Genomic DNA, 24614 nt, shown 5'->3' with positions numbered 1-24614 from the left:
AATGAAGCTATCCACAGCCACTGCAGCACAGGTCGATCCCTGGCCAGGGAAGTTACCCACACAGCACAGCAGACCTCTCCTGACTCGCCCGCTACTCCCCTCAGCAGTGTATTTTGGTCAATCTGCCTGTTCTGTCTATTCACTCTGTCTCTGGTGAATCCTCTCACTCCCCCACCTTTGACCTATACCCCACTCCTTGCATGCATAAATAAATAAATCTTTAAAAAAAATAAAAAGTTAGTAAACCATTTCTCCCTCCCAAAACAACCTTGATTTGCAGTTTACCAATTTCCATAGTATAAGTACTCCCACCACGTTGATTCCAAGGCACCAAGATGACATCGGTGTAAAAAAATTGGAAAGAGGTTTCGAGAGTGAGTGCCAATGGGGCTGTTTTACATGGACTTGCTCACTGCATCCTCACAGAACACCTTTCATGCTTTACTCTCCGCGTTGTGCTCAAACTAAATAATGTCCATAACTGTGCTATTGATAGATTAATTTATTTTAATTCAATGAAGCCCCTAGGGAGAATAATACTTACAAGTAACATATGCTAAGCACTTACCAAATACCAGGTGTTTTTCTAAGCTTTCTCTATATATACTACAAATTTTTAAATGACACGATGAGGCACACACTCTTCCCTATAGGTGAAAAAGCTGAGATCCAAAAAAGCTTAACTTGCCAGAGTTTGTGCAAATAGAAGTGAATGACCAAGATCTAGAGAAGTTAACCAAAGAAAACTTACTTTTTATACCTCACACAAGAAAATTAATTATTAATGACTTAGTAATAAAATAGAATGAATATAAAATGATTATATAACTCATATAATCATTCAACAATCAAAGCATCTTCAGTCAAGAGCTTCGGTATTTTTGATAAGCAAGAAGACTTTACTAAAAAAGCATTATACATTATCTAATTGTCCATCAAACCTATTGTATATCACATGTAATAGTCTTGCTATAAATGTTTAGCAATTGAATAGATATATAGAAACATTATATGATATTTATTACACTAATATAGAGCACCCCTTGATGTCCTATCCTCAAAACAGGCTTAGATCATATTTACCAAGATTTTGATTAAAAAAAAACTAGAACAAAAAGAGCCTATTCTGCCTTCAATTAAATTCATGTGACTCAACCCAACTGCTTTTATTCCCCAAACTTTTTTTTTCCTTCTGCAAGGAAAAAGGGTAAGATATTTACAAGGAAGCTATATATCAGGGAAAAGTGACAATAAGTTCTAAAAAAAGGAAATAGTGGAAGAGCAAACACTGGTGAAATTTCTGTAGGAAGTATTTCTCTTAAGAATCCTGAGAAATGGGTACAGAGTAGCATGTGTGGTTCTGAAGACCCGCTGTGATCATCTGCCAGCTAAAGCAAATTTGCAAGTCACTCGTGGGATTCAGCTTCTATTAGCCTACTCATGTATTAGCTTGCTTAGCCTAAATGGATAAGGCTCCTCTTATTTAAGGGAACATTTTAAATGACATTTTAAAATCCATGCCATTAATTCTATCCTTCTATAGGTTTCAGGTTATTAGAAAAGCCTAGCATTGTCACCAGATTCTACTTTTGTCCCCTAACCTCATTCTTAAATGCTTTCTGATGCAGGACGGAAGCAGGCTAGCAGCGTGGGTTAAGGAAATGGAAAGACTCCATGAAAGACACTGACATATGTACACTGATGTCTAGAGACGGAGGGAGGAGAACCAACTGCCTGAATACCCACTGAAAGGCCCATCCCTGACACACTTTAAAGTTTATTGTGAGCAAACATCTCTTATTAAATGTAAACAGCATCTCACTGGAGGTCAGAGACTTGCTGCTACAGCATATCCCAAGGTAATACCACTTTAAGCTCCACATAAACTCTTAAGCAGTTTCTATCCTAAAACCTGACCGTAGGTGGTACAGTTTTTTACGATATGTTATAATAGTGCAATAAATCTGTTAGCTTAAAATCGAATCTCCGTGGCCTTTTAGAGAAATCATCATTAAATGCAGGGTCCTGTTAATGATGCCATCGAAGTGAAATTGTTTAATCTGCTAAGGGGGTGAAAGGTCACCAAATGAATTTTTTATAATACATCAACTTGACACGCAATAGGGAAAACTGTAATAGATAAAAGCAAAGGAAAAGGGCACTGTCTTCTTCTGATAGGTCAATAGCAGCCAAGAGAGTCACTCATCCACTTTCCTTTCACGATGGGGCTCCTTTTGCATTTAATATGGACACCCAATTAATACCTCAGCACCACAGACAACCTCATTTTAGGTGACTTATAGCAATTTCTCCCCCTTCCCTGAAATGAAAGTGATCACAATACATCATAGCATTGTGCGAATTAACGTTAATTGATTCAAGTTACCAAGCAATGATGGGCCACTTATATAATCTAGGCGTTATTGGGTGCTAGAAGGGATGGAGGGAAGATTAGATTCCAGTGTCCGTTGCTGTGACGACGGGAGTCACCTGACGCCTTGTTAGACAGTTGTAAGGTTCTATTGCTGGCCCCAGTGGGGTCGTCAGTAAACTGGAGTGATGTCCAAACATCATTATATGCTGCTCCGATATTAAAGCAAAGGGATTAGCAACTTATTGCAAGCAACCTGGATTTGTCATTGTGCTGTCGTTATCCAATTTTCAACTGCTAATGTGACTGTAGCCTGCAGGCAGAAGGACCTACAGCCAAACTTTAAAAAATGGGGGAGGAAAGTTCCCTCCACTGTTTCCAGTTTTAACCACTATTTAACAGCTTCTAATATCCACTCAGGTATGTGAAAGAATTCCCCCCACCCTTTCAAAGCAGGTTAAAAAGAAAGATCAAGAGAATACAGAAAATTCCCAATTCTGATATCACCACTATTCACTCCACTTCTTGCTTTTCAATGTGCCAGATTCTAAATGCTTACCCTATAGAGGAAGGCATTATTTCTATTTGCATGGCAAACAAATAAATATTGATGAAAGCTGGCACTGGGTAAGATCTGTGGTGGTGGGGTGGGGGTGGGGGGATTAGATATACTTCTTCACTCCCTTGTACACAGGCATCTCCTCAAAGCTACAAAACAGGTTTTATGTTTTGAGTAAATATTTCAGGGTGTTGTGATAATTTTCAATCACTTAAAAACATTTTAAAATATTTTAAAGGCTAGATAAGGTAGCATCTATAGGAGTTTGCAAGAACTTACACTCTGGAGGAAGAAAGTTCTTCAGTTAATTCAATTTAACATGTTACTCCTTCTGTGTACAAACATTGTTCAAGGCACTGTGAGATATGCAAAGATAAATAAAATACCATGACCTCTGTCCTTCAGGAATGTTCATCCATGTAGTTTGGAAGGTAGCAAGGACTTTCTTGGCAATCTTTTGGAGTTGACAGATGTCATTTTACTTCTTTTTCTTGGTTCTCAGGTTCCCTATTAAACTAAACTAAATGCCCTTAGCAACTATAAATTCCTAAGAGAGAAAAAATGCCTTACTCTGTGACAGCTTCCTCCTGGCACTGTAGCATGGAGGTTCTAACCCTGGACCATTGTGGGCACCCCAACATTTTTACTACAATAACATGATCAGTACCCACTAATGCAGGCTTCCTTTACTCTAGATGTGTCTGGAAAGCCACCACCTCCCTTGGCCAGTCTTCTTCAAGTTCTAGTATACCCTTTGATTGATGTGCTTACAGATGTGTTATTAAGGGCCTCCCCTGGTGGCGCAGTGGTTCAGAGCTGGGCTGCGAAGCTGCCTGCAACCTCTGCAGTGCCAGTTCGATCCCCGGCCACCGGCGAGGGTCTCACATGGGGCAACAGACCTCTTCTGCTGTGCCAGATGCTCCTGTCAGCAGTGTATTTCGTCAGTCTGCCTGTTCTGTTCCCCGCTCTGGCTCTGGTGAATTCTCTCACCCTCTCGCACTTCTGACTGTACCCAGTGCATATAAATAAATAAATAAATAAATCTTTAAAAAAATAAATTTGTTATTAAACTCTTTTGAGTCCTTGGAATTATTCATTTGAAATTGTAATTTGAGTGACACTAGCTGGGGGCTACAGGGTGCCAGCAGTATATAAAGACACAAAATAAACTTAGTGTACCTTCCAATGAAAGCAATTCAGTAGTAAAATCCTAAGTATTTCAGTTGATAAATCACTTAGAGTTATAATTTATAATAAATTTAGTATTAATATTGTATCTGGGTAATAGAGATGCTGAATATGTTTTAAGGATCTATATAAAATATTTAAAATTTCCTTATTGTATTGGGGGTGCTGTTGTGGTCAGAGTCTGATCAGGGAAAAAAGAAATCATTCAAGATGTTTCTGATGGAAAAGATTTACTATAGGGCACTGGTTATACAGGATTATAAGGGTAGTAAAGGAGCCAAACACACTAGATTTTATTACTTTCAACAAATATTTAGTGATCACCTATTATATATGATAGTAAGCTTAGTTATTCTTAGAAATAAAACAATAATTTGAAGATTATAAACATATTATTATAAAGATGAAAATGTGCTCCACATAATTTTATGAAAAACTAGCAAAATCATAATGAATTATTTTATTGCAATATAGGATAATGAAATTTACTATAACATTTTTAATAATTAAATAAATGTTTGTTTTGGCTATTCATTAATTTTTAAGTATTTGTATTTTCATGTAAATCATACAATGTTTTGGACATCATAGCTATTCCATTAATCTTTGGGGAATAAAAATCCTTAAAATGTAGGCTTCATGAGACTTTACTGTGGTTATCTACAATTTTACCATCTTTACATAAAAATCTTAAATTATTTGATTTCTGGGTGGTGTTCCATATTTGAAGGGAATATACATATTCTTGTGGGTGGGGAACCGCTTGGTGCAGACATGACAACAGCAGCTAGGGTTTATACTTAGCTTTTGCTTATAAGGAAAACAGCAGAAAAAATATAAACTGTAGGTGTAGAATCAAAGTCTTATGTTTAGTGTAAGAACAACGGTCCTTAAGGGCATCACTGAAGAAACCAGGGTATAAAATAAATGATAGTTTTAATGATAATCATAAAATATCAATAAAAATGTGAATTGTCTGCCTTATTTCACATTTAATAGGGTTAGATAATGTATGATTTCTTTAAGTTTATGAGTTGAAGGCTTTTTAAAAAATGCTAATGATTTTTATCTCCAGGGAAATGCAAATCAAAATCACAATGAGATGCCAAATCACACTATGAGAATGGTCCATCTCAAAAAAGACCAGAAACAACAGTATTAGAGAGGATATGGGGAAAAAGGAGCCCTCATTTACTGCTTTTCTGAAAGTCCAGCCCCTATGGAAAAGAATATGGAAGTTTCTCAAAATACTAAAAATAGATCTAATGAATGATCCAGCAATTCCACACCCAGGTATCTACCTAGAGAATACAAAAACACTAATGAGAAGGGATATATGCACACCTATATTCATTGCAACACTATTTACAATAACCAGGCTATGTAAGCAACCTAAGTACCCAGTGACAGATGAGTGGATAAATAAGATGTGGTCCATATACATAATGGAATACTATCCAGCTATAAAAAAGATGAAATCTTGCCATGTGTGACAACATGGATGGAACTGACTGAGATAATGCTAAGCAAATTAAGTTAGAAGACAGATACTTGATGACTACACTCATGTGCGATATATAAACAAAACAAAGGAACAAACAAATCAAAACAAAACCAACACTAGAAATATGCAGAATTGAGGCTACCAGAGGGGAGAGTGAGCAGTGGGGAGCAAAGAAGATGGGGGTCTAGTGGACCATGTTAGAGGAATATGGATCTTCGCTTGTGGGTGAAGTGTGGTAACATACGTCTTAAGAGGCATGCACCTTTTTGTATGGTTTCAGGTCTTTTTTCCAGTTCTTTTACCCATATGGAGTTGATTTTTGTGCACAGTGAAAGGTAGCAGTCTAGTTTCATTTTTTTGCATGTGGTGGTCCAGTTTTCCCAGCACTATTTATTGTACAATCTGCCCGTGTTCCATTGCATAGTCTTTGCTCCTTTGTCAAAGATCAGTTGTCTATGTAAGTGTGGTTTTATTTCTGGGCTCTCTATTCAGTAAACAAGCCAGAAGGAAGAAGAAAAATATCGTATGGTTTCACTTACAGCAGGAATATAGGGAAACCCGGTAAGACATCAGTGTAAAAAATAACAACAGCACAATACACAACAAAGCAAAAAAGGATAATTATAAATCAGAGACATCCTGCAGGGGAGGAGGAGGGAGAGGGATCAGAGGGAGGGAGGGAGGAGCACAGGGGACAGAGGTGATGGTGCACTGGTGCCTTGGGGAAGGAAACTCTATGGGGACTATACCTGAGGGGATGCGGCAAAGCAAATATTGTTTAAAAATGAACAATCAGGTAAAAAAATTAACATAAAAACAATTAAAAAATTTAAAAATTATACTACTTAAAAAAGAGAGGCATGCACTTATACCCCAAAACTATATCTTCTATATAGTTTTGTAAACAAACAGCATCGGGCCTCCCTGGTAGAGCAGGCAGTTGAGCGCCGTGCTGTGAAGCTGTCAGCAGCCTCTGCAGTGCTGGTTCAATTCCCCCAGCCTCAGAGCAACCTTCATGGCGAGAGACCTCTCCTGCCTCACCCACTGCTCCCCTCAGCAGTGTATTTCTGTCATCTGCCTGTTCTGTTCACTGCTCTGTCTCTGGTGAATCCTCTCACCCTCCCGTGCATCTAGCCTGTATTCCAACTTTTCTATTAAAAAAAAAAAGATTTATTAAAAAAAAAACATAGCATCAACAAAAAGATAATACAAGTTAAAAATTCCAGTGATGCAAGGAAGATTTTTGTAATTAAATGGAAAGTTTGCTTATGCAGAGCATCTCATTTACCCACAAAGCATTGTATATGAAATTCTATTGTGACAATTTTGCCACTACCTAACAAAGTTGTGAATTTGTATCTTAGTGGAAACAAACAAAAAAAGAATGGTGCAGACACTTTTTTTAATGGCAAAGTTCTGGTTTTGCCTTGAGAGAGGAAAGAGACAGGTGTCAGTATATGAACCCCTTCTGGGATGAACATTCTGCCAGTTTTGGAAGAGCATACTCCCATGTTAACAGAAAGATTGTGTTCTTGCAAACTCCAGACAGCTGTTTTCTAGGAAGCAGGTGCCCAGGAGCATGAACAGGCTGCATAAGAGAAGATGCTAAACAGGACTTGTTACCAATGGAGGTGGCTCTCTGACTCTCTCCTAGTTTTCTTTTCTATTCCATCAGCTTGATGAGATGATCCTAACACAGAGGAAACATAAAACATGACTAATATGATGGGTACACATAGATGCACACACAAACACATGCTACATATTCCCATATTGACACGATCACTCTCACTATAACCCTTTTTGGGACCCAAGGTTCATGGCAATGTCATAGATAAAACATTTATGTGAGATAGTATATTCATTTTCTTATGTTACATAACAAATGATCAAAAACCATATTGTGGATCAAAAGTCCAGACAGACTTGAGTAGGTTCTTTGCGTATGTGTAGTCTCCCAGGAAGAACCCATATCCAAGCTTATTGAGAATGTTGGTAGAATTTATTTCCTTGTGATTGTGGAATTGAGATTCCTGTTGCCTTGCCTGCTGTCAACCAAGGTCCACTCTCCACTTACACAATCTACCTAAAAACAGTGACACATCCAGCCTTTCTTATACTGTCTCTCTCTCTGTCTCCCTCTTCTGTTTTCTTCTTCTGCACAGCAGGAGAAAGTTCTCCTCTTTTAAGGGCCCACCTTGATAATACTGCATATTCTATTTGAAGGTCAGCTATGCCTCATAATGTAATGCATTTATAGATGTGCTACTTATTCATGTTCTCCGGTTTCAGGGATGAGGGTAGCACATCTTTGGGGAGGCCATTTTAAAAATTCTGTCAACAGGCCTCCCCTGGTGGCGCCGCAGTTAAGTGCTGGGCTGAGAAACTGCCCGCAGCCTCTGCAGCGCCGGTTCCATCCCTGGCCACCCGCGAAGCTCCCACATGGTGCGCAGACCTCTCCTGTCTCGCCTGTTGCTCCCCTCAGCAGTGTATTTCATTGGTCTGCCTGTTCTGTTCCCTGCTCTGGCTCTGGTGAATTCTCTCACCTTCCCGCACTTCTGACTGTACCCAGTGCTTGTACAAATAAATAAATAAATCTTTAAAAAAAATAAATAAAAATTCTGCCAACCACAAATAGCAGTGGCATTTCAATAGCTAAACTTGCATAGAAAATACAGAGCTATATGAAAAAGGATATGATCAGGAGTGTTTTTACATGAAGCAGGAGAAAGGGAAGAATAAAAGGGAGAAAGAGGAAATGAATGTCTTCATTCAAGACAGCAAAAAAAAAATCAAGTTTCTATTAAAGGGAAGGGATGCAAAATAAAAACTCACCTTCTGGAATTCCCAATGAAAATAATGAATATAGAAATAAGACCTCTGTAAGGAACCCCCAGTTACAAAAGGGCGAATTTAACATGTGTCTTTCTGTTCCACTGAAATTACTTACAAGACAAAAATGACTAAAATTGGTGTAATTCAACAAGGATAATGAAGATGGATGAGGAAACAACTTACAATAGGTCAACAAAATTTGGAAAATGGAAAACAGGTCCCTGGATCTGATTTAGCTGAAAAGGGAAGTTTAAATCCAGATGCAATGAGAGAGGATAAAGGCCTAGAGAGACCCATTCATTGCACACTGCTTGATAAATCAGGCAGTGCTCCATTTCTCCCCAATAGCAGAAGTTCGTAGTTTCCTGCAAGGAGATAGTACCCCCTCTGAAAAGTATGTGTGAATATGGCCTTGATTTGTTTAAATGCATAAACTCCTATTGAATTAAGAATGACCCTCTCCTTGGTGCTTTTCACTGAAAAGCTTCTGTCCCTAGACTCATTTCTGCTCTCAAGGCCAATTCATTAGCTTGTTGATGGCTCTCCAGTGAGTTCATTGGAAGTCCCAATGACACTTATCAAAACTGAAAGAAACAGGGTTGACCTCAGGACCTTCCCAAGGCTTCAGGGTTGGCCATTCTGCGCAACTCTTAGGGCTGCTGGAAATGTTGCTAGTTCTCATTCAGTCTCTTAACACATGAAGGGTCTCATTCATTAGAGATCTATTTAGATATGCATAGAAAACAATCTTTCCTTCTATTCAGAATTGCTTTTCACCTTATGTCTAACAAATCTCTCTTAAATACTAAAGCAACTGAAGAGATAGGGAATATAACATTCCAATAGGAAGTTGATAAAATACACATTCAGCAGTTTCTTATTAACTCAAATATCTGACTCAAAAGTGAAAACATGATGGCAATGATGGATGGTGAGTGATAAATAAGGATGATCTTTTCTCTGAAGCTGTCTCACCTCCTCAGGATGGACTAATCATCCCACATGTAGTGTGAGCACTGACACTTTTGTTAGCCTCACTCCACTGCTGGGTTCCCTCTGCTGTCCCTCTGTTGCTCTATCTTCACTTTTCTTTTCTTCTAAAGACTAGATATTTACTGAGTCTTTTTTTTTTTTTTTATAAATTTTATTGTTATATTCCCCATACAATTGCAGCCCCCCATTCTGACCCCAATCCCTCCCCTCCCGCCCCCGCCCCCCTAAAAGTGTCTCTGGTTCATAGTTTTTTGTTGATTTTGATTTTCACTTTCTTATAGTTATTCATTTTCCTGGTCCCTTATTTAAGTTTTCTAGATTCCTGCTATGAGTGAGACCATCCGGTATTTTTCTTTTTCTTTTTGGCTTATTTCGCTGAGCATGATCCCTTCCAGCGCCATCCATGTTGCAGCAAATTGCATGTGTTTATCTTTTTTGAATGCTGAGTAATATTCCATGGTATATATGTACCACATCTTCTTGATCCAGTCATCTATTTTTGGGCATTTGGGTTGTTTCCAAAGCTTAGCTATTGTAAACAGTGCTGCTATAAACATAGGGGTGCAGGTGTTCTTTGGAATTGATGTTTCTGTGTCCTTTGGGTACATACCTAGGAGTGGAATTGCTGGGTCATATGGAAGCTCTATGTTTAGTAGGTCCAGAAATCTCCACACAGCTTTCCACAGTGGTTGGACCAGTTTGCACTCCCACCAACAGTGCAGAAGAGTTCCTTTTTCTCCACACCCTCGCCAACATTTGTTGTTGCTAGTTTTTTTAATATGTGCCATTCTCACTGGTGTAAGATGGTATCTCATGGTAGTTTTGATTTGCATTTCCCTGATGACAAGTGATGTTGAACATTTTTTCATATGCCTGTTGGCCATTTGCATTTCCTCTTCAGAGAAGTTTCTTTTAAGCTCTTCTGCCCATTTTTTGACTGGATTATTTTCTTTGTTGTTGTTGAGTCTCATCAGCTCTTTGCAGATTTTTGTGATCAGTCCTTTATCATTAGTGTTGGGTGCAAAAATGTTCTCCCAGTTGGTGGGGTTTCTCTTTGTTTTTGTTATTGTCTCTTTTGCTGTGCAAAAGCTCTTTAATTTGATATAGTCCCAGCTGTTTATCTTTGCCTTCACTATCACTGCTTTGGGTGATGTGTCTGTAAAGATGTCTTTGATGTGCAAATCATGTAGTGTTTTGCCTATATTTCCTTCTATATATTTTATGGTTTCAGGTCTTATGTCTAGTTCTTTAATCCATTTTGAGTTGATTTTTGTGTATGGTGTGAGGTGGTGGTCAAGCTTCATTCTTTTGCATGTAGCGACCCAGTTTTCCCAGCACCATTTATTGAACAAACTTTCTTTGCTCCAATGCATAGTCTTTGCTCCTTTGTCAAAGATTAGTTGACCATAAATCTGTGGGTTTATTTCTGGATTTTCTATTCGATTCCATTGGTCTGTATGTCTGTTCTTGTTCCAATACCATGCAGTTTTGATGATTATGGCTTTGTAGTATAGTTTAAAGTCTGGGAGTCTGATGCCTCCATTCCCTTCTTTTTTTTTCAGGAGAGCTTTGGCTATTCGGGGTTTTTTGTGATTCCATATGAATTTCATCAATAATTGTTCTATTTCTTTGAAGAATGACATTGAAATTTTGATTGGAATAGCATTGAATCTGTATATTGCTTTTGGAAGGATGGCCATTTTAATAATGTTTATTCTTCCAATCCATGAGCAGGGGATGTCTCTCCATTTCTTTGTGTCTTCTTCTATTTCTTTTAACAGTGTTTTATAGTTTTCTTTGTATAGGTCCTTTACCTCTTTTGTTAGATTTATTCCCAAATATTTGATTTTTTTTGTTTCAATAACAAAAGGGATGGTCTTTTTGATTTCTTCTTCTTCAGATTTATTGTTTGTGTATAGGAAGGCTACTGACTTTTGCGTGTTGATTTTGTATCCTGCCACTTTACTGAACTGATTGATGAGTTGAATTAGCTTTTCTGTGGAGTTTTTGGGGTTCTCTATGTATAATATCATATCGTCTGCAAATAGTGATAGTTTGACTTCTTCTTTTCCTATTTGGATTCCTTGGATGTCTTTCTCTTGTCTTATTGCCCTGGCTAGGACTTCCAGTATTATATTGAAAAGCAATGGTGAGAGTGGACATCCTTGTCTTGTTCCAGATCTTAATGGAATAGCTTTCAGCTTTTCACCATTGAGAATGATACTGGCTGTTGGCTTGTCATAGATGGCCTTTATGATGTTGAGGTATGTTCCTTGTATCCCAAGAACTTCAAGGGCTTTTATCATGAATGGGTGTTGCACTTTGTCGAAAGCTTTCTCAGCATCTATTGATATTATCATATGGTTTTTATATTTCTTTTTGTTGATGTGTTGGATAACGTTGATTGATTTTCGGATGTTAAACCATCCTTGTGCCCCTGGAATGAATCCAACTTGGTCGTGGTGAATTATCTTATGGATACATTGTTGGATTCTGATAGCTAAAATTTTATTGAGGATTTTTGCATCAGTGTTCATTAGGGAGATTGGCCTGTAGTTTTCCTTTTTTGTGTTATCCTTGTTCGGTTTTGGTATTAGTGTAATGTTGGCTTCATAGAACGTGTTTGGTATTGTCCCTTCCTTCTCAATTTTTTGGAAGAGTTTGTGAAGGATAGGCACTAATTCGTCTCTGAATGTTTGGTAGAATTCATTTGTAAATCCATCAGGTCCTGGGCTTTTGTTTTTGGGGAGGTTTTTGATTACCATTTCAATTTCGCTAATTGTAATTGGTCTGTTTAGGTGTTCTATTTCTTCTTTATCTAGCTTTGGGTGATTGTAGAGTTGTAGGAATTTGTCCATCTCCTCTAGATTGTTAAACTTGTTTCCATATAACTGTTCATAGTAGTTACTGATTATTCTTTTGATTTCTGCTGTGTCCGTTGTGATTTCTCCTCTTTCATTGATGATCCTGTTTATTTGTGCTTTCTCCCTTTTTTCCTTTGTGAGCCTGGCTAGGGGTTTGTCTATTTTATTTATTTTTTCAAAGAACCAGCTCTTGGTTTCATTGATCTTTTGGATTGTTTTTTTAGTTTCAATTTCATTTATTTCTGCTTTGGTTTTTATTATTTCTTTTCTTCTACTGGTTTTGGGGTTTTCTTGTTGTTCTTTTTCTAGATCTTTGAGCTTCGAGATTAGGTTGTTTCTTTGCGTTCTTTCTTGTTTCTTGATGTGAGCTTCTATTGCTATATATTTTCCTCTTATTACTGCTTTTGCTGCATCCCATACATTTAGAATATTGGTGTCCTCCTTGTCGTTCAATTCAAAAAATTTTTTAATTTCTTCTTTGATCTCCTCATTAGTCCAATGGTCTTCCAGTAGTGTGGTTTTTAATCTCCATGAGGTAGGAAAGTTCCTTGCCTTCTTTTTATGGTTTATTTCTAGTTTGATGCCTTCATGGTCAGAAAAGATGGTTGATATGATTTCAATCTTGGTGTATCTGTTGATGTTTGTCTTGTGCCCCAGTATGTGATCGATCCTGGAGAATGATCCATGTGCGCTTGAGAAAAATGTGTACTCCGTTTTTTTGGGGTTTAGTGTTCTATAGATGTCTGTTAAGCCCAATTGCTCTAGGTCTTTATTTAGAGCTTTGGTTTCTTTACTTATTTTTTGTCTTGTTGATCTATCCATTGTTGATAGTGGTGTGTTGAAGTCTCCCACTACGTATGTGTTTTCTCTGATGTCTGTTTTCAGAGAGGACAACAGTTGTCTGATATATTTTGGTGCTCCTTCGTTTGGTGAGTATATGTTAATGAGTGTTATTTCTTCTTGAAGTATTGTCCCCTTGATCATAATGTAGTGACCATTGGGGTCTCTTTTTATCTTTTTGAGTTTGAAATCTGTTTTATCTGATATAAGTATAGCTGTTCCTGCTTTCTTTTTTGGCCCATTTGCTTGTAGGATTGTTTTCCATCCTTTGACTTTGAGCCTATTTTTATCTTTTGTAGCTAAATGTGTTTCCTGGAGACAGCAAAAGGTTGGGTTTTGTTTCTTAATCCAGGCTGCAACTCTGTGTCTTTTTATTGAAGAGTTTAGTCCATTTACATTTAGAGTTAATATTGATATGTTAACATCTGTATTTGCCATTGTGTTTGTCTTTCCTTTGATTTTATTTATTTATTCTTTTAATAACTTTTTTTTTTTTTTTTGGCCTTCTTTCATTGTTATTCGTCGCTCTGAGGTTCTGGCTTTAGGATTCCTTGTAGTATTTTTTGGAGTGGGGGTTTAGTTGCAATGAAATTCCGGAGTTTCTGTTTGTCTGGGAAGGTCCATATTCTTTCTTCAAAGAGGAAGGAGAGCTTTGCGGGATAGAGTATTCTTGGTTGGCATCTGTTTTCTTGGAGTCTGTTGACTATGTCCCTCCACTCTCTCCTTGCCCGTAGTGTTTCTTCGGAGAAGTCTGATGTCAGCCTGATTGGTTTTCCTTTGAATGTTATCTGTTTCTTCCCTCTTGCCAGCTTCATTATTTTTTCCTTGTCCTGGATTCTTGGGAGCTTTACTATTATGTGTCTTGCTGTATTTTTCCTTTCGTCGTGGAAGTTTGGTGTTCTTCTTGCTTCTTGTATATCAATTTTCAGCTCCTTCTTCACATTTGGGAAGTTCTCTTCAATTATCTCTTTGAATATTTTCTCTGTTCCTACATCTCTCTCCTCTCCTTCTGGTATTCCTATAACTCTTATATTTCCTTTCCTCATGGAGTCAGATAGTTCCCGAAGTCTTTCTTCGTTCTTTTTCCTTCGTACTTCTCTTTCCTTTTCTGTTTTGGTTCTTTTTATTTCTGTGTCTTCAAGATTACTTATTCGTTCTTCCATTTCATCTATTCTGCTTTCATTGCTTTTCCCAGAATTCTTTAGTTCTTCCATTAATTCTTTGATCTCCTGCATTTCTTTTACTTCCCTCTTTAGGGACTCAATTTCTTTCTTCTGACCATTGTTTTCCCTCTCTAGGGACTCAATTGCATTCTTCTGATCGTTGATTATTTTTCCCTTATCATTGTTTTCCTTTATGACTTCTGTCAGTTTTTTAATCACGGCAATTTTAAATTCTCTTTCTGGAAGGCTCAGAAATTCTTCCAAGTTATTGTCGTTGCAATCTGGGGGCTGGCTTTCTTTTTGTGGTGTGCTTTTTCTCTGGAGAGTTGCTAGGTTGCGTGTGGTTCTTCTCCTCCCTACTGTCTGTTTTCTAATTTGCCGTATGCGTTGGGACACTGTGTTGTTGGGACTTGCCGGCATCTTGGGTGGGCTTCTCTGTTCCCCTCTGGTTCTTCCAGGAGTCATCTGTCAGTTTCAAGCAGCCTTTACTGGAGAAAGGTCCCTGTTCTAAAATGCCGATGTGGGGACACACTCCCCTGTGCGCCTGGTCTGCCCCGGCGGTGGGTTCCTGCTCCCCTCTGGGCTTGGACTGCAGGCCAGAGGGGGTCTGGCGTGGGCGAACTTCCCCCGCTCACCTCTGGCTCCTGGGGAAGCCTTCTGCAGGTAGTCTTTACTGAAGAAATGTCCCTGTTCTAAATTGGTGATGTGGGACACACTCCCTGCGCTTCTGGTCTCAGGCACACTATTCTGCGCGCCTGGTCTGCCCCGGCTGTGGGTGCTCGCTCTCCCTGTGGGCTTAGACTACTTGTTCAGAAGGGGCCCGGTGTGGGCTAACTCCCCAGCTGGCCACTAGCTCCTTCAGTAGCCTGTGCTGGGGTCAAGTCGCTAGGTGGCACCAGAGATCTCTCCTAGAGCCCTTGGGGAGCTGATTTTCCACCCCGTGGGACAGGGAGCAGAGCGGGGATGGTAGGGTACACCTCAACGGCTTTGGGGTGCTGTGTCTGCCTTGTGCCCCACCGTCTTGGGGAACCCACGCCCCTAATTTCGTGCCCCGGGTCTCAGTTCCAAAGCCCTCAGTTCCAGGACGCGGGCTGTAGCCCAGATCAGTGGCGCGGGAATGGCGCCTTTTGAATCCCGCTCCCCTGCCTGGGCACCTTGTTCCTGCTCACTCAGGGAGGGCCTCCGCTGTCTCCCCGCAAGCCTAGGTCGCAGGCGCAGGGCCCTGGGCAGCTGCAATCCGAGCGCCACTTTCGCGCAAGCTTACCGGGCGGCCGGGGCTGTGTGCTGGTGCTGGTCTCCTCCTGGGGGGCGGGGCTCTTTAATGGCGGCTGGAGCTCACCTCCGCGGCGGGTCCTGCAGGGTTCGCCTCAGCTCCCGTTCACGGGGTGTGGTGGCTGAAATAGTTCCTTTCCACTCACAGTCCCGCTTGCTGCATCCGTTTTTCTTGTTGGGCGTTTTGGTTTGTTGTTTCCCTTGTCTCTGCCGGTCGGAGAGTGCCGCCTCTGTGGGCGGGGGAGGGGAGCAGGGTTCTGCGCTTCCCTCCCTTCTCGTCCTCTTTTATGGCAACTTTCTTCTTCGGGCAGTTTGCTGGAGTCGTCCGTTTATCTTCCGTGTCCCAGTTCTCACTGGGACCTGCCGCTTTTCCTCCCTATTAACTTTTTTTAATGGGAGATCTTACTCGCAGCGTCTCCTCGCCGCCATGTTGCTCCGCCCCCTCCTACTGAGTCTTTTTTAATATACCATATTATTAAGTGCGGTCTTTTTGCAATGTTGATCTATTAGGAAAGCTCAATAATATAAAGTCTAAATAAAATTTAGCAAGGGATTGACTTTTTTCTCTCTGGTCATATATATACTTACACGAAATCTGGCATCTAAAGAAAAATGAGCTAAAGGAAAGAAAATATATATACACATACACTAAGATAAATTAGCATCACTTTTATTCAAATTCTTAATTATCATAACATCATGCATAATATAATCACAACAATAACTGAAGATTTGGTTGTTGGTAAAGATATACAATATTTAATAGGTACTGGGCAATCATGTAACTAGAAGTCCTCCTTAGTTCTAAGTCAACAATTCCCACAGGGTTTCAAATCACCCAGAATCTAGGAAAAAATTGCTTGAGTTTTCTTTTCATATCTCCATACATAGTAAGGTAGTGTAGACAAGAAGAACATCTCTAAAGACAAGTAAAATATAATGCAAAACACTAGACAAGTTGTCAGTTGGATATGTTGCTCTGTGTATAAAATCACAATGTGTCAGTTGACTATGCCTGAAAATGTGAAGGTATCTCTTTTATTTAAGCTTTTCATTTTGTAGTGAATCCCATATGTAGCATCAGAATAATATAGTACAAAGAATATTACAGAATCTATGCAGGTCTCTGCCAGACATATTCCTATCATATACATTTGACAGGTTTTCTTTCAAGGCTTTATAATCCTATTTTAAGCAAACTCCAAACAGGATCACTTCTTTAGTCCAATAAATATCTGCTCATCCATCCAAAGTTTTCCTAAATATAAGTCCCATTTCTAGTCCCAACAGGTAGGATTATCATTCCCTTAAGTAATCAAGTTTTAGCTCATAGCTTAATATAATGTGTATTGGTTTTGTCCTTTAAGGCAAAACTCATCTGTTTTACCTTAGCAACACCAGAATCTATCCCAATGCTTAAATTTACCACATGAATAAATGAATGAACACATGAACTGAAAATAAATTGCTTTAGAAAAATCTCTTCTTATATGCTTTTTACTTGCAGGTGTTAAAATATAGTGTGTTCAACTAACTGGGAAAAAAATGGAATAGTTATAAAGTAACAGGTTTAGTAGAGAATTTCAAAAATGAGAATCTAAGTCTACAAATGACCCTTTAAGATTTTATTCTTATCTTAGGAGGTAGAAAAGATATCTGTTGCAGTGCAAGTAGACTGACATTTACAATATGAACTACTAATTTATATGTAATTATAATTTGTACTTACCCATGACCATAAACTTCCTTTGACTGAGTCACCAATAAGGCCTCAATAGTCATATTCAGAACATTCTCCAGCACTCCGGTCTGTTGAGCGGTGATAACCTGGTGAGCCAAGTTCTGCAATTTGTTACTTGATAAGGATGGAATCAGGTCAGAGCTCCTTACTGTTGGCAGATCACCAATTTCAATGACCATCACTTTTGAGACAGTTTCCACAGTGGTTGGTGGTGGGACCATATACGAGTTCATTTCCATCATGAGAGGTTTGCGTTGACCAACTCTATAATAACTGGCACAAGTCACTGTTGGGCAATTGCGCTTTCTCTTTGCTTTGCTGTCAGCAATGGCCTTTAAGGTTGCTATATTACCAGGCATTTCATGTATAAATCTGATTTGGTATGGGCTAACCTGCAAGAACTCAATTAGTCTTTGAAGGATCACAGCTTCCCAGCCTTTTTCTGGAACTGTAAACATCACTGTGAAGGCCAAATGCATGGAAACACCTGAGTGTATTTCAATGGGTTCCTCTCCTTGTAGGACAACATATAAGAGGTTATCCATAATGTCAAAATAGTTGGCACCAGTAGACTTGTTCAGTAATGAGGAAGTTGATTGAACCAAAGTAGGTGAAATGAAACTTTCCCCTAAGAAAACATGGGGACTCTGGAGCTCATGGTAGAATATAGCCAAGAGAAGCTTGGAGGCACTTTTGTTCCCTAATAGAAAAAAACGCAAAATTTGAGGAGTCTGATCCACAAAACAGACCTTGGTGATTTTCCTGGTTGGTATGATGGAATAGAAAGTAGATACAGACCCTGAAATAGAGCAGGGAGTATTGGCATTTACACTGGTAAAGATGTCAACAAAGCCACCAGTCACAGATACAACTGGATAGAACTTCTGCATTGCCCAAGTGGCATCAGTATTGTCAAGAATTAAGATCACGTGGTCAGTCTGCTTGCAGATATAGCCTTGTATCACAGATCGGTATGTGCATTTCTGTTCTTCTCTAAATGTTCCTAAAATACAAAGGGAAATAAATGATATTTGAACCACAATCATTCAAGGATGATTTGCAATTCATCACTCTCATTGTATGTAACTTCATGAACATTGACCACTACAGTAGGCTAGATGTTGATAATGCAGTCTTGAGCAAAATATGAAAAGAGATAAACATTAAGTAATAGCTAGTGAATATATCTTAGCTCACATGTTGCATAATACATGATATTTAATGTTAACAATGGATGTAATAGCTAATTATAAAATGAATCGAATAAGGAAAATTTTTAAAATGAAAAATGGAAAAGGATAGAAGGGTCCAATAATATTTTAATTAATGGAAAAGAGGTAGATTGAAGGTCTGTAACAGAGAATTTATGGAAGTATATTATTATTAAAGAAGATATATTAAAATTATGGAGGTATTTTGTGACTAAACTGTGAATTTGAATGTCAGACTATCTAATTTTCTCACATTTTCTTTTTCTTTAAATATGAAGAAAGAAGTATAAGAGGAACAGAAGTAAGTAGTAATTTGGGTAGTAATTATTGACATTTAATAGAATCCAAGTTTAAGATAATCAGGATTAATGACAACATTTAAAGAAACATTGTCCATATCCCCCTTGATTTCTGTTTTCTGTAAATGTACTACCATTCATAATCCTCCTAGAATAATTCTTGTTCTGAATCAATAGGGACATTTTATCATCCCAAAGAGTTCTTTTAATTAAAAACATTTTAAAATATATTTTACAAAATTGTCCTGTATTCCTTTTTATTTTGAATTTGCCTTACTGAAAGTTCATCAAAGACACATACAATTGGAACTAAAAACATCAAATTATTAACACTGTACTTCTTACATCTATTTAAGTATGATTTAACCTTTTCCAATATCTTCTTTCAATATGATATGATTAAAAATCTAAGCCAAAGATGCCTTATGTCATTTATAAGTTTAGTTACCCAAACGTTTCTTCAAGAGTAGGACAGATGATTAACTTTTGATTCAAAAATAACAACAAAGGTCAAAATTAAAAAATATTTCAAATTGCAAAATATGTCAAAATGAATGATTATGAAATTTTAGCATATCAAAATGTTTGGGATGTAGTGACAACAGTGCTTGAAATTTATAGTGTTAAATATTTATATTTACAAAAGAAGACTTATGTTAAAGCAATGTCTTAGGGAATGATCTCACAAATTTAGGAAAAAAGCAAAAGAAACCCACGTAGAAGAAAGGAAATAATAAATATACCTGACTTCTAGGATTGCTTAATTCTAGGAACTGTCCTTAAAAAGTCTTTCTTAGTCAATATGATTCTCAGACATTCTCTGTCACTAACTCTATGTAATTTGATAAATTGCCTAGGTTTAGTAAGTATTGATTTACTTAGGTGTTTATTTCTCAAGATCAGTAACCATATCTCATATTTAAATTACCTGAGTAGTTTAACACCCTGCCTCAATCAGTAGATTCAGTAGATTAACTAACATTTGTTAATTAATATGTAATGTTCTTTTTAAAACTTTTGACTTCAAATAGTTTATTTATTCTTGCCAAGTATCTAATTAGATTTTATTCTATAGTTTGCATGTTTTAGATTGATTCATCCTCACAATAGTAAGAGTATGTTACAAAAATTTATTGTGAGATTTGTCCCCTGAATTGATGCTAATGAATTATAGCTTAATATTGTGAAAAAAAAATTTCACTTGAAACCATAAGATTAAAATTATGTGTGATTAGATTTTACATGAATTTTCTCCTGTTCTTGAGTCCCATAATTGATTTGTCCACAGAAATGTTCCATGGTGAATAAGCTTTCTTTTTTGACCAATTCATTGAATAAATACACATGTAGAGAAGTGAGTTTTTCTTCTTTTCCTAATAACAAGTACTTTTTAAGGCTAAAATAATAAAAATGGAAGATTTACAATATGATTCAAATATTCCTTTGGAGCAATAAGGTGTAGGAGCTAAATTATTAGAATGCATATGTTCAAAGTGGTCCAGTGACAGAGCTCTTTTCCTTCATTTACATTTACAGATTTTCCCCAGAAGCCAGTCTACAAGGAGGCTGGACCTCCAAGACATCCCTGCCCTCAGCATCCAAAGCCCCCACCTTTTTTATATTCAATCAATAATGGTGGATGGAACATAGCATAACTGACTACCCATGTCAGTCTAGATGCAGAAACAAGATATCAAGAGGGAGAATTAAAAAAAAGAGGAGAAAATGTTTGAATTAGGAAGGGTGAGTGAAGTTTGTAGGAGAGGCTTCAGGGGGGCACAATCTCTGCTAAGGTGTACTGCAGAGCATAGGTACATAGAACTCAGACCCAGAGCCCATGAGCAGGCTCAGGAACACAGCGATAGAGTATGGAAAGTCACTGTCAAATCTCATGATCCACTAGAATTTTGTTTTAGATTATAAAATCTAGAAACTAATGTAAGAAATACAATAGTTATTATTGAGATTACTTCTCTATGCTTAACCTGTTAATGGTAAAAAGGAATTATTACTAGCCCTATCCACCCTCTCTTTAATAATAAGGAGTGAGTTGACATGTTAGTATTATAGTCCCCTCTTGGGACTAAGGATGAAATGCCAGGCATATATAGCTACTTAAATATGTGCTAATTATTTGCTTGTTTAAACTTAACCAGTTACTTTCTTGATGTCAGGAGCACTAGGCAATACCAATCGCGTGCATTGTTTCTATCCCTCATTCACTCTTCTTTAATATTTTAAAACTCTGCATTTGACATATACAGGCTGACTTCTGTGATGTTTGGCTGGTGACTTAGCACTATGATCGTCATTAAATCAATAACTAGTAGCTTCTAATTTTAAAAAAGTTTAATGAAACATTGATTATTATAAAATATTCTCCCCCAGCCTTCCTTCCCATGCCCCCCCAAAACAGAGGACACTCCCATATGATCCAATATGAATATTAAGAATGTTTAAATTCCTTCTTTGTCTAAGCATTTTTGACAACATGTAAAACAATCATGACACTCTCTCCAAAACCACCTACTCTTTATAATTTGGGCTGTGCTAAGAATAACATTTTGTAAAAGGAAATCTGTAATAAATAACATGTTATTTATATTTTAAGGACATGCAGGCTTATTTTTTTAATGTTTTAAATTTTTTTAAAGATTTATTTATTTATGCATACAAGAGCTGGGGAACAGGACAGAGATACAGGGGGTGAGAGGATTCACCAGGGACAGAGTGGGGAACAGAACAGGCAGACTGACCGAAGTACACTGCTGAGGGGAGCAGCGGGCGAATCAGGGGAGATCTGCTGCTCCATGTGAGTTGCTCCCTGGCTGGCCAGGGATCGAACTCGTGCTGCAGATGCTGTGGACAGCTTCATAGTGCTGTGCTTAATCCTTGTGCCACCAGGGAGGTCCCAGGACATCCAGGCTTATGAGAGAAAGATTCGGGGTTTCCTTAGTCCCATGTGTCTCAAAAGTCAGAACTGAAGGTTCCTTGACAGCACTAAGAGAATGACCCTAGGATATGACAGCCTCCTTTACATCATTGTAAAGGCGATAAAGCTGCCCACAGACGCATTTACCCATTGGGGAAAATGACCTACATAGTGCTCACATTAGAGAAAGTAACTAGAAAATCCTTTTATGTAGGACGTTAAAACAGACAAACCAGAAAACCAACAAAAGCAAATTAATTTCACTAAACAATTTTATTGTCATCTCTGGTATACAAGCTGACTTCCAGCAGGAAATTCTTTTTTTTTTTAAAAAGATTTAATTAATTAATTTATTTATTTATTTATTTATTTATACAAGCACTGAGTACAGTCAGAAGCGCGGGAGGGTAAGTGAATTCACCAGAGCCAGAGCGGGGAGCAGAGCAGGCAGAAGGACTGAAGTACACTGCTGAGGGGAGCAGCAGGTGGCAGGAGAGATCTGCACGCCATGTGGGACCCTCCTCCAGTGGCCGGAGAGCAGCTGGGGATCGAACCAGCGCTGCAGAGGCTGTGGGCAGCTTTGCAACCCAGAGCTCAACCACTGCGCCACTGGGGAGGCCCTCCAGCAGGAATTTCTACCTAGAGTTTTGACAAAAGGATTTTATACAAAGTAAACACTGTATCTGACCTAACTATAGTTTCTTCTAAAATAATGAATAGGGCCTCCCCTGGTGGCGCAGGGGTTGAGCGCTGGGTTGAGAAGCTGCCTGTAGCCTCTGCAGCACTGGTTCGATCCCCAGCTGCTGGAGAGGGTCCCACATGGTACGCAGAATTCTCCTGCCATGCCTGCTGCTCCCCTCAGCAGTGTATTTCGTCAGTCTATCTGTTCTGTTCCCCGCTCTGGCTCTGGTGAATTCTCTCACCCTCACCTCTCACCCTCACCCTCTGACTGTACCCAGAGCTTGTATAAATAAATAAATAATCTTTAAAAAAATAAATAAAATAATGAATAATTTTATTGAAGTAACAGTCTGGCACTCAAGATGAGATTGTGAAAAGGATCATGCATAACTATGATCTTCAAAGCCTCATAAAATATACTAAAAAAACTCACATTGTTGTGTTTAGACACAAGTTTTACAATAAGACAGAACCCATACAAAGGAGATATTAATGTTGGAGGAAGTGGTAAATGATAGTTAAGTCCTTGACAGACTAAGAAAGAACAGGACTCAGAGCCCATTGAAAGAAGGTGAGAGACTTGCCTGCAGCAGGAAGTTGGATAGAAGGTGGACGTGGGTGGGAAACTGAGGTTAGGCTCATCTGCTGGGGCAGGGATGTGTGAGTTAAACCAAGGTCATCAATGGAAAGTCAAGTGGGAGGCTCTGTGTTGGGGTTTGAAATGAGGGGAGTTGGAGTGGGTAGATTGTAGACTGAGGAAATGGTGTGAAATCATCATTGTGCAAGATAGGTCAAGCCAGTCTTTGAGAACATTAGTGTTTATGCAATGTGGCAGGACAATGTTATATAAGTCATTATGAAATTAAAATTAAAATTAGGAGTGAGAGTTAATACTAATTTAAGAAAAAAATCACAGTGCATTGATAAAAATAATCTTCCTAAATACCATAAACATGATCAAATGTAGAGAAATTTTTTTTTCCCTATTTTGTTGTTGCACACTTATGTGTTATTTCCTCATAGGGAAACCGTGTTGCAATATTTTCTATAGAAGAAAGAGAAAAATAATTCAGTTTCCTTTGGACTGGATGATTGCCATTTGTTTTCAATCACTGACCATTTAGAAGAGTTCCTCTCAGCTTCACAACTCATGACTGGCAATGTATACATGTTTGGCATTTTTATCAAATGTAGGAAACTTATTAGAAAGTTTTCCCCATGCATGACCTGTAATATTTGAATAAAGCTCACAGACTAGCTTTTATGACACTGTCACTTGAAATTGTATTTCTCCACCTCTCACTTTATTCTGCCTTAGGATATATTCCTATCACAGCAGGGTTGAGGGTTTGACTCTGTGTCACAGCATGGGTAAGTTAGCACAGATGGCTAGTAAGAACTTCATAGAGAAGTGATTGTGAACTACAGAAACTGTTTGCTATAAAGTCCATATTAAAAATATATCTAACTCAAGTTCCCCTTAGCTAGAGTCTAGAAATGCGTGTGACTGCTTCACTGTTACCCAACTCCACAGTGCTTATGTTGAAGGAGAATTAGAATGGAAAGAGAGTTATCTTGAATTTTAATTAAAATATCTCGATTTTGCAAATTATAGGAAAACATAGGACCTTATGAACACACTGATAGGATTCCTTTTGGAGTTTCAGGAAAAGATTCATGTAAATGAGAACCCTGAAACCTGAACTTCCTCACCTTCACAGTGGGTCAGCTTAGGTTGTAATGGATGAGCCAGTGTCTGGGATATGCCTAGTAAGATGACAGAGACAAGTATGGTGGCTGGATTCATTGAAAGTTGAGTTTCTTGGTCTCCCCTGGTGGCACAGCAGTTGAGCGCTGGGCTGCAAAGCTGCCCACAGTCCCTGCAGCACCGGTTCAATCCCTGGCTGCCGGGCGAGGGTCCCACATGGCACAACAGACCTCTCCTGCTGTGCCTGCTGCTCCCCTCAGCAGTGTATTTCATCAGTATGCCTGTTCTGTTCCCCGCTCTGGCTCTGGTGAGTTCTCTCACCCTCCCGCACTTCTGACTGTACCCAGTGCTTGTATAAATAAATAAATAAATCTTTAAAAAAAAATAAAGGAAGAAAGTTGGCTTTCTGCTTGGTGATTGAGAAGATAATAGAGAGTCATAGGCGTTAAAGGT

General features: G+C 38.5%; 1 protein-coding gene across 1 annotated transcript in view; it reads right to left on the bottom strand.

Moving 5' to 3' along the window:
- The window catches only part of PKHD1 (PKHD1 ciliary IPT domain containing fibrocystin/polyductin), a gene marked incomplete at both ends in the record, with an annotated part of 445094 nt that overhangs the window by 31819 nt on the left and 388661 nt on the right, over positions 1–24614 (bottom strand). The window contains one exon of the mRNA XM_084258872.1: positions 17319–18333. Within this exon, the coding sequence (XP_084114998.1) occupies positions 17319–18333 (1015 nt within the window). The remainder of the gene's footprint in view (positions 1–17318; positions 18334–24614) is intronic.

Source organism: Talpa europaea, assembly GCF_964194135.1.
Source record: "Talpa europaea genome assembly, chromosome: 2".
Taxonomy (NCBI): domain Eukaryota; kingdom Metazoa; phylum Chordata; class Mammalia; order Eulipotyphla; family Talpidae; genus Talpa; species Talpa europaea.
The sequence above is the reverse complement of the archived record's forward strand: the minus strand, read 5'-3'. Positions and strand labels throughout refer to the sequence as shown.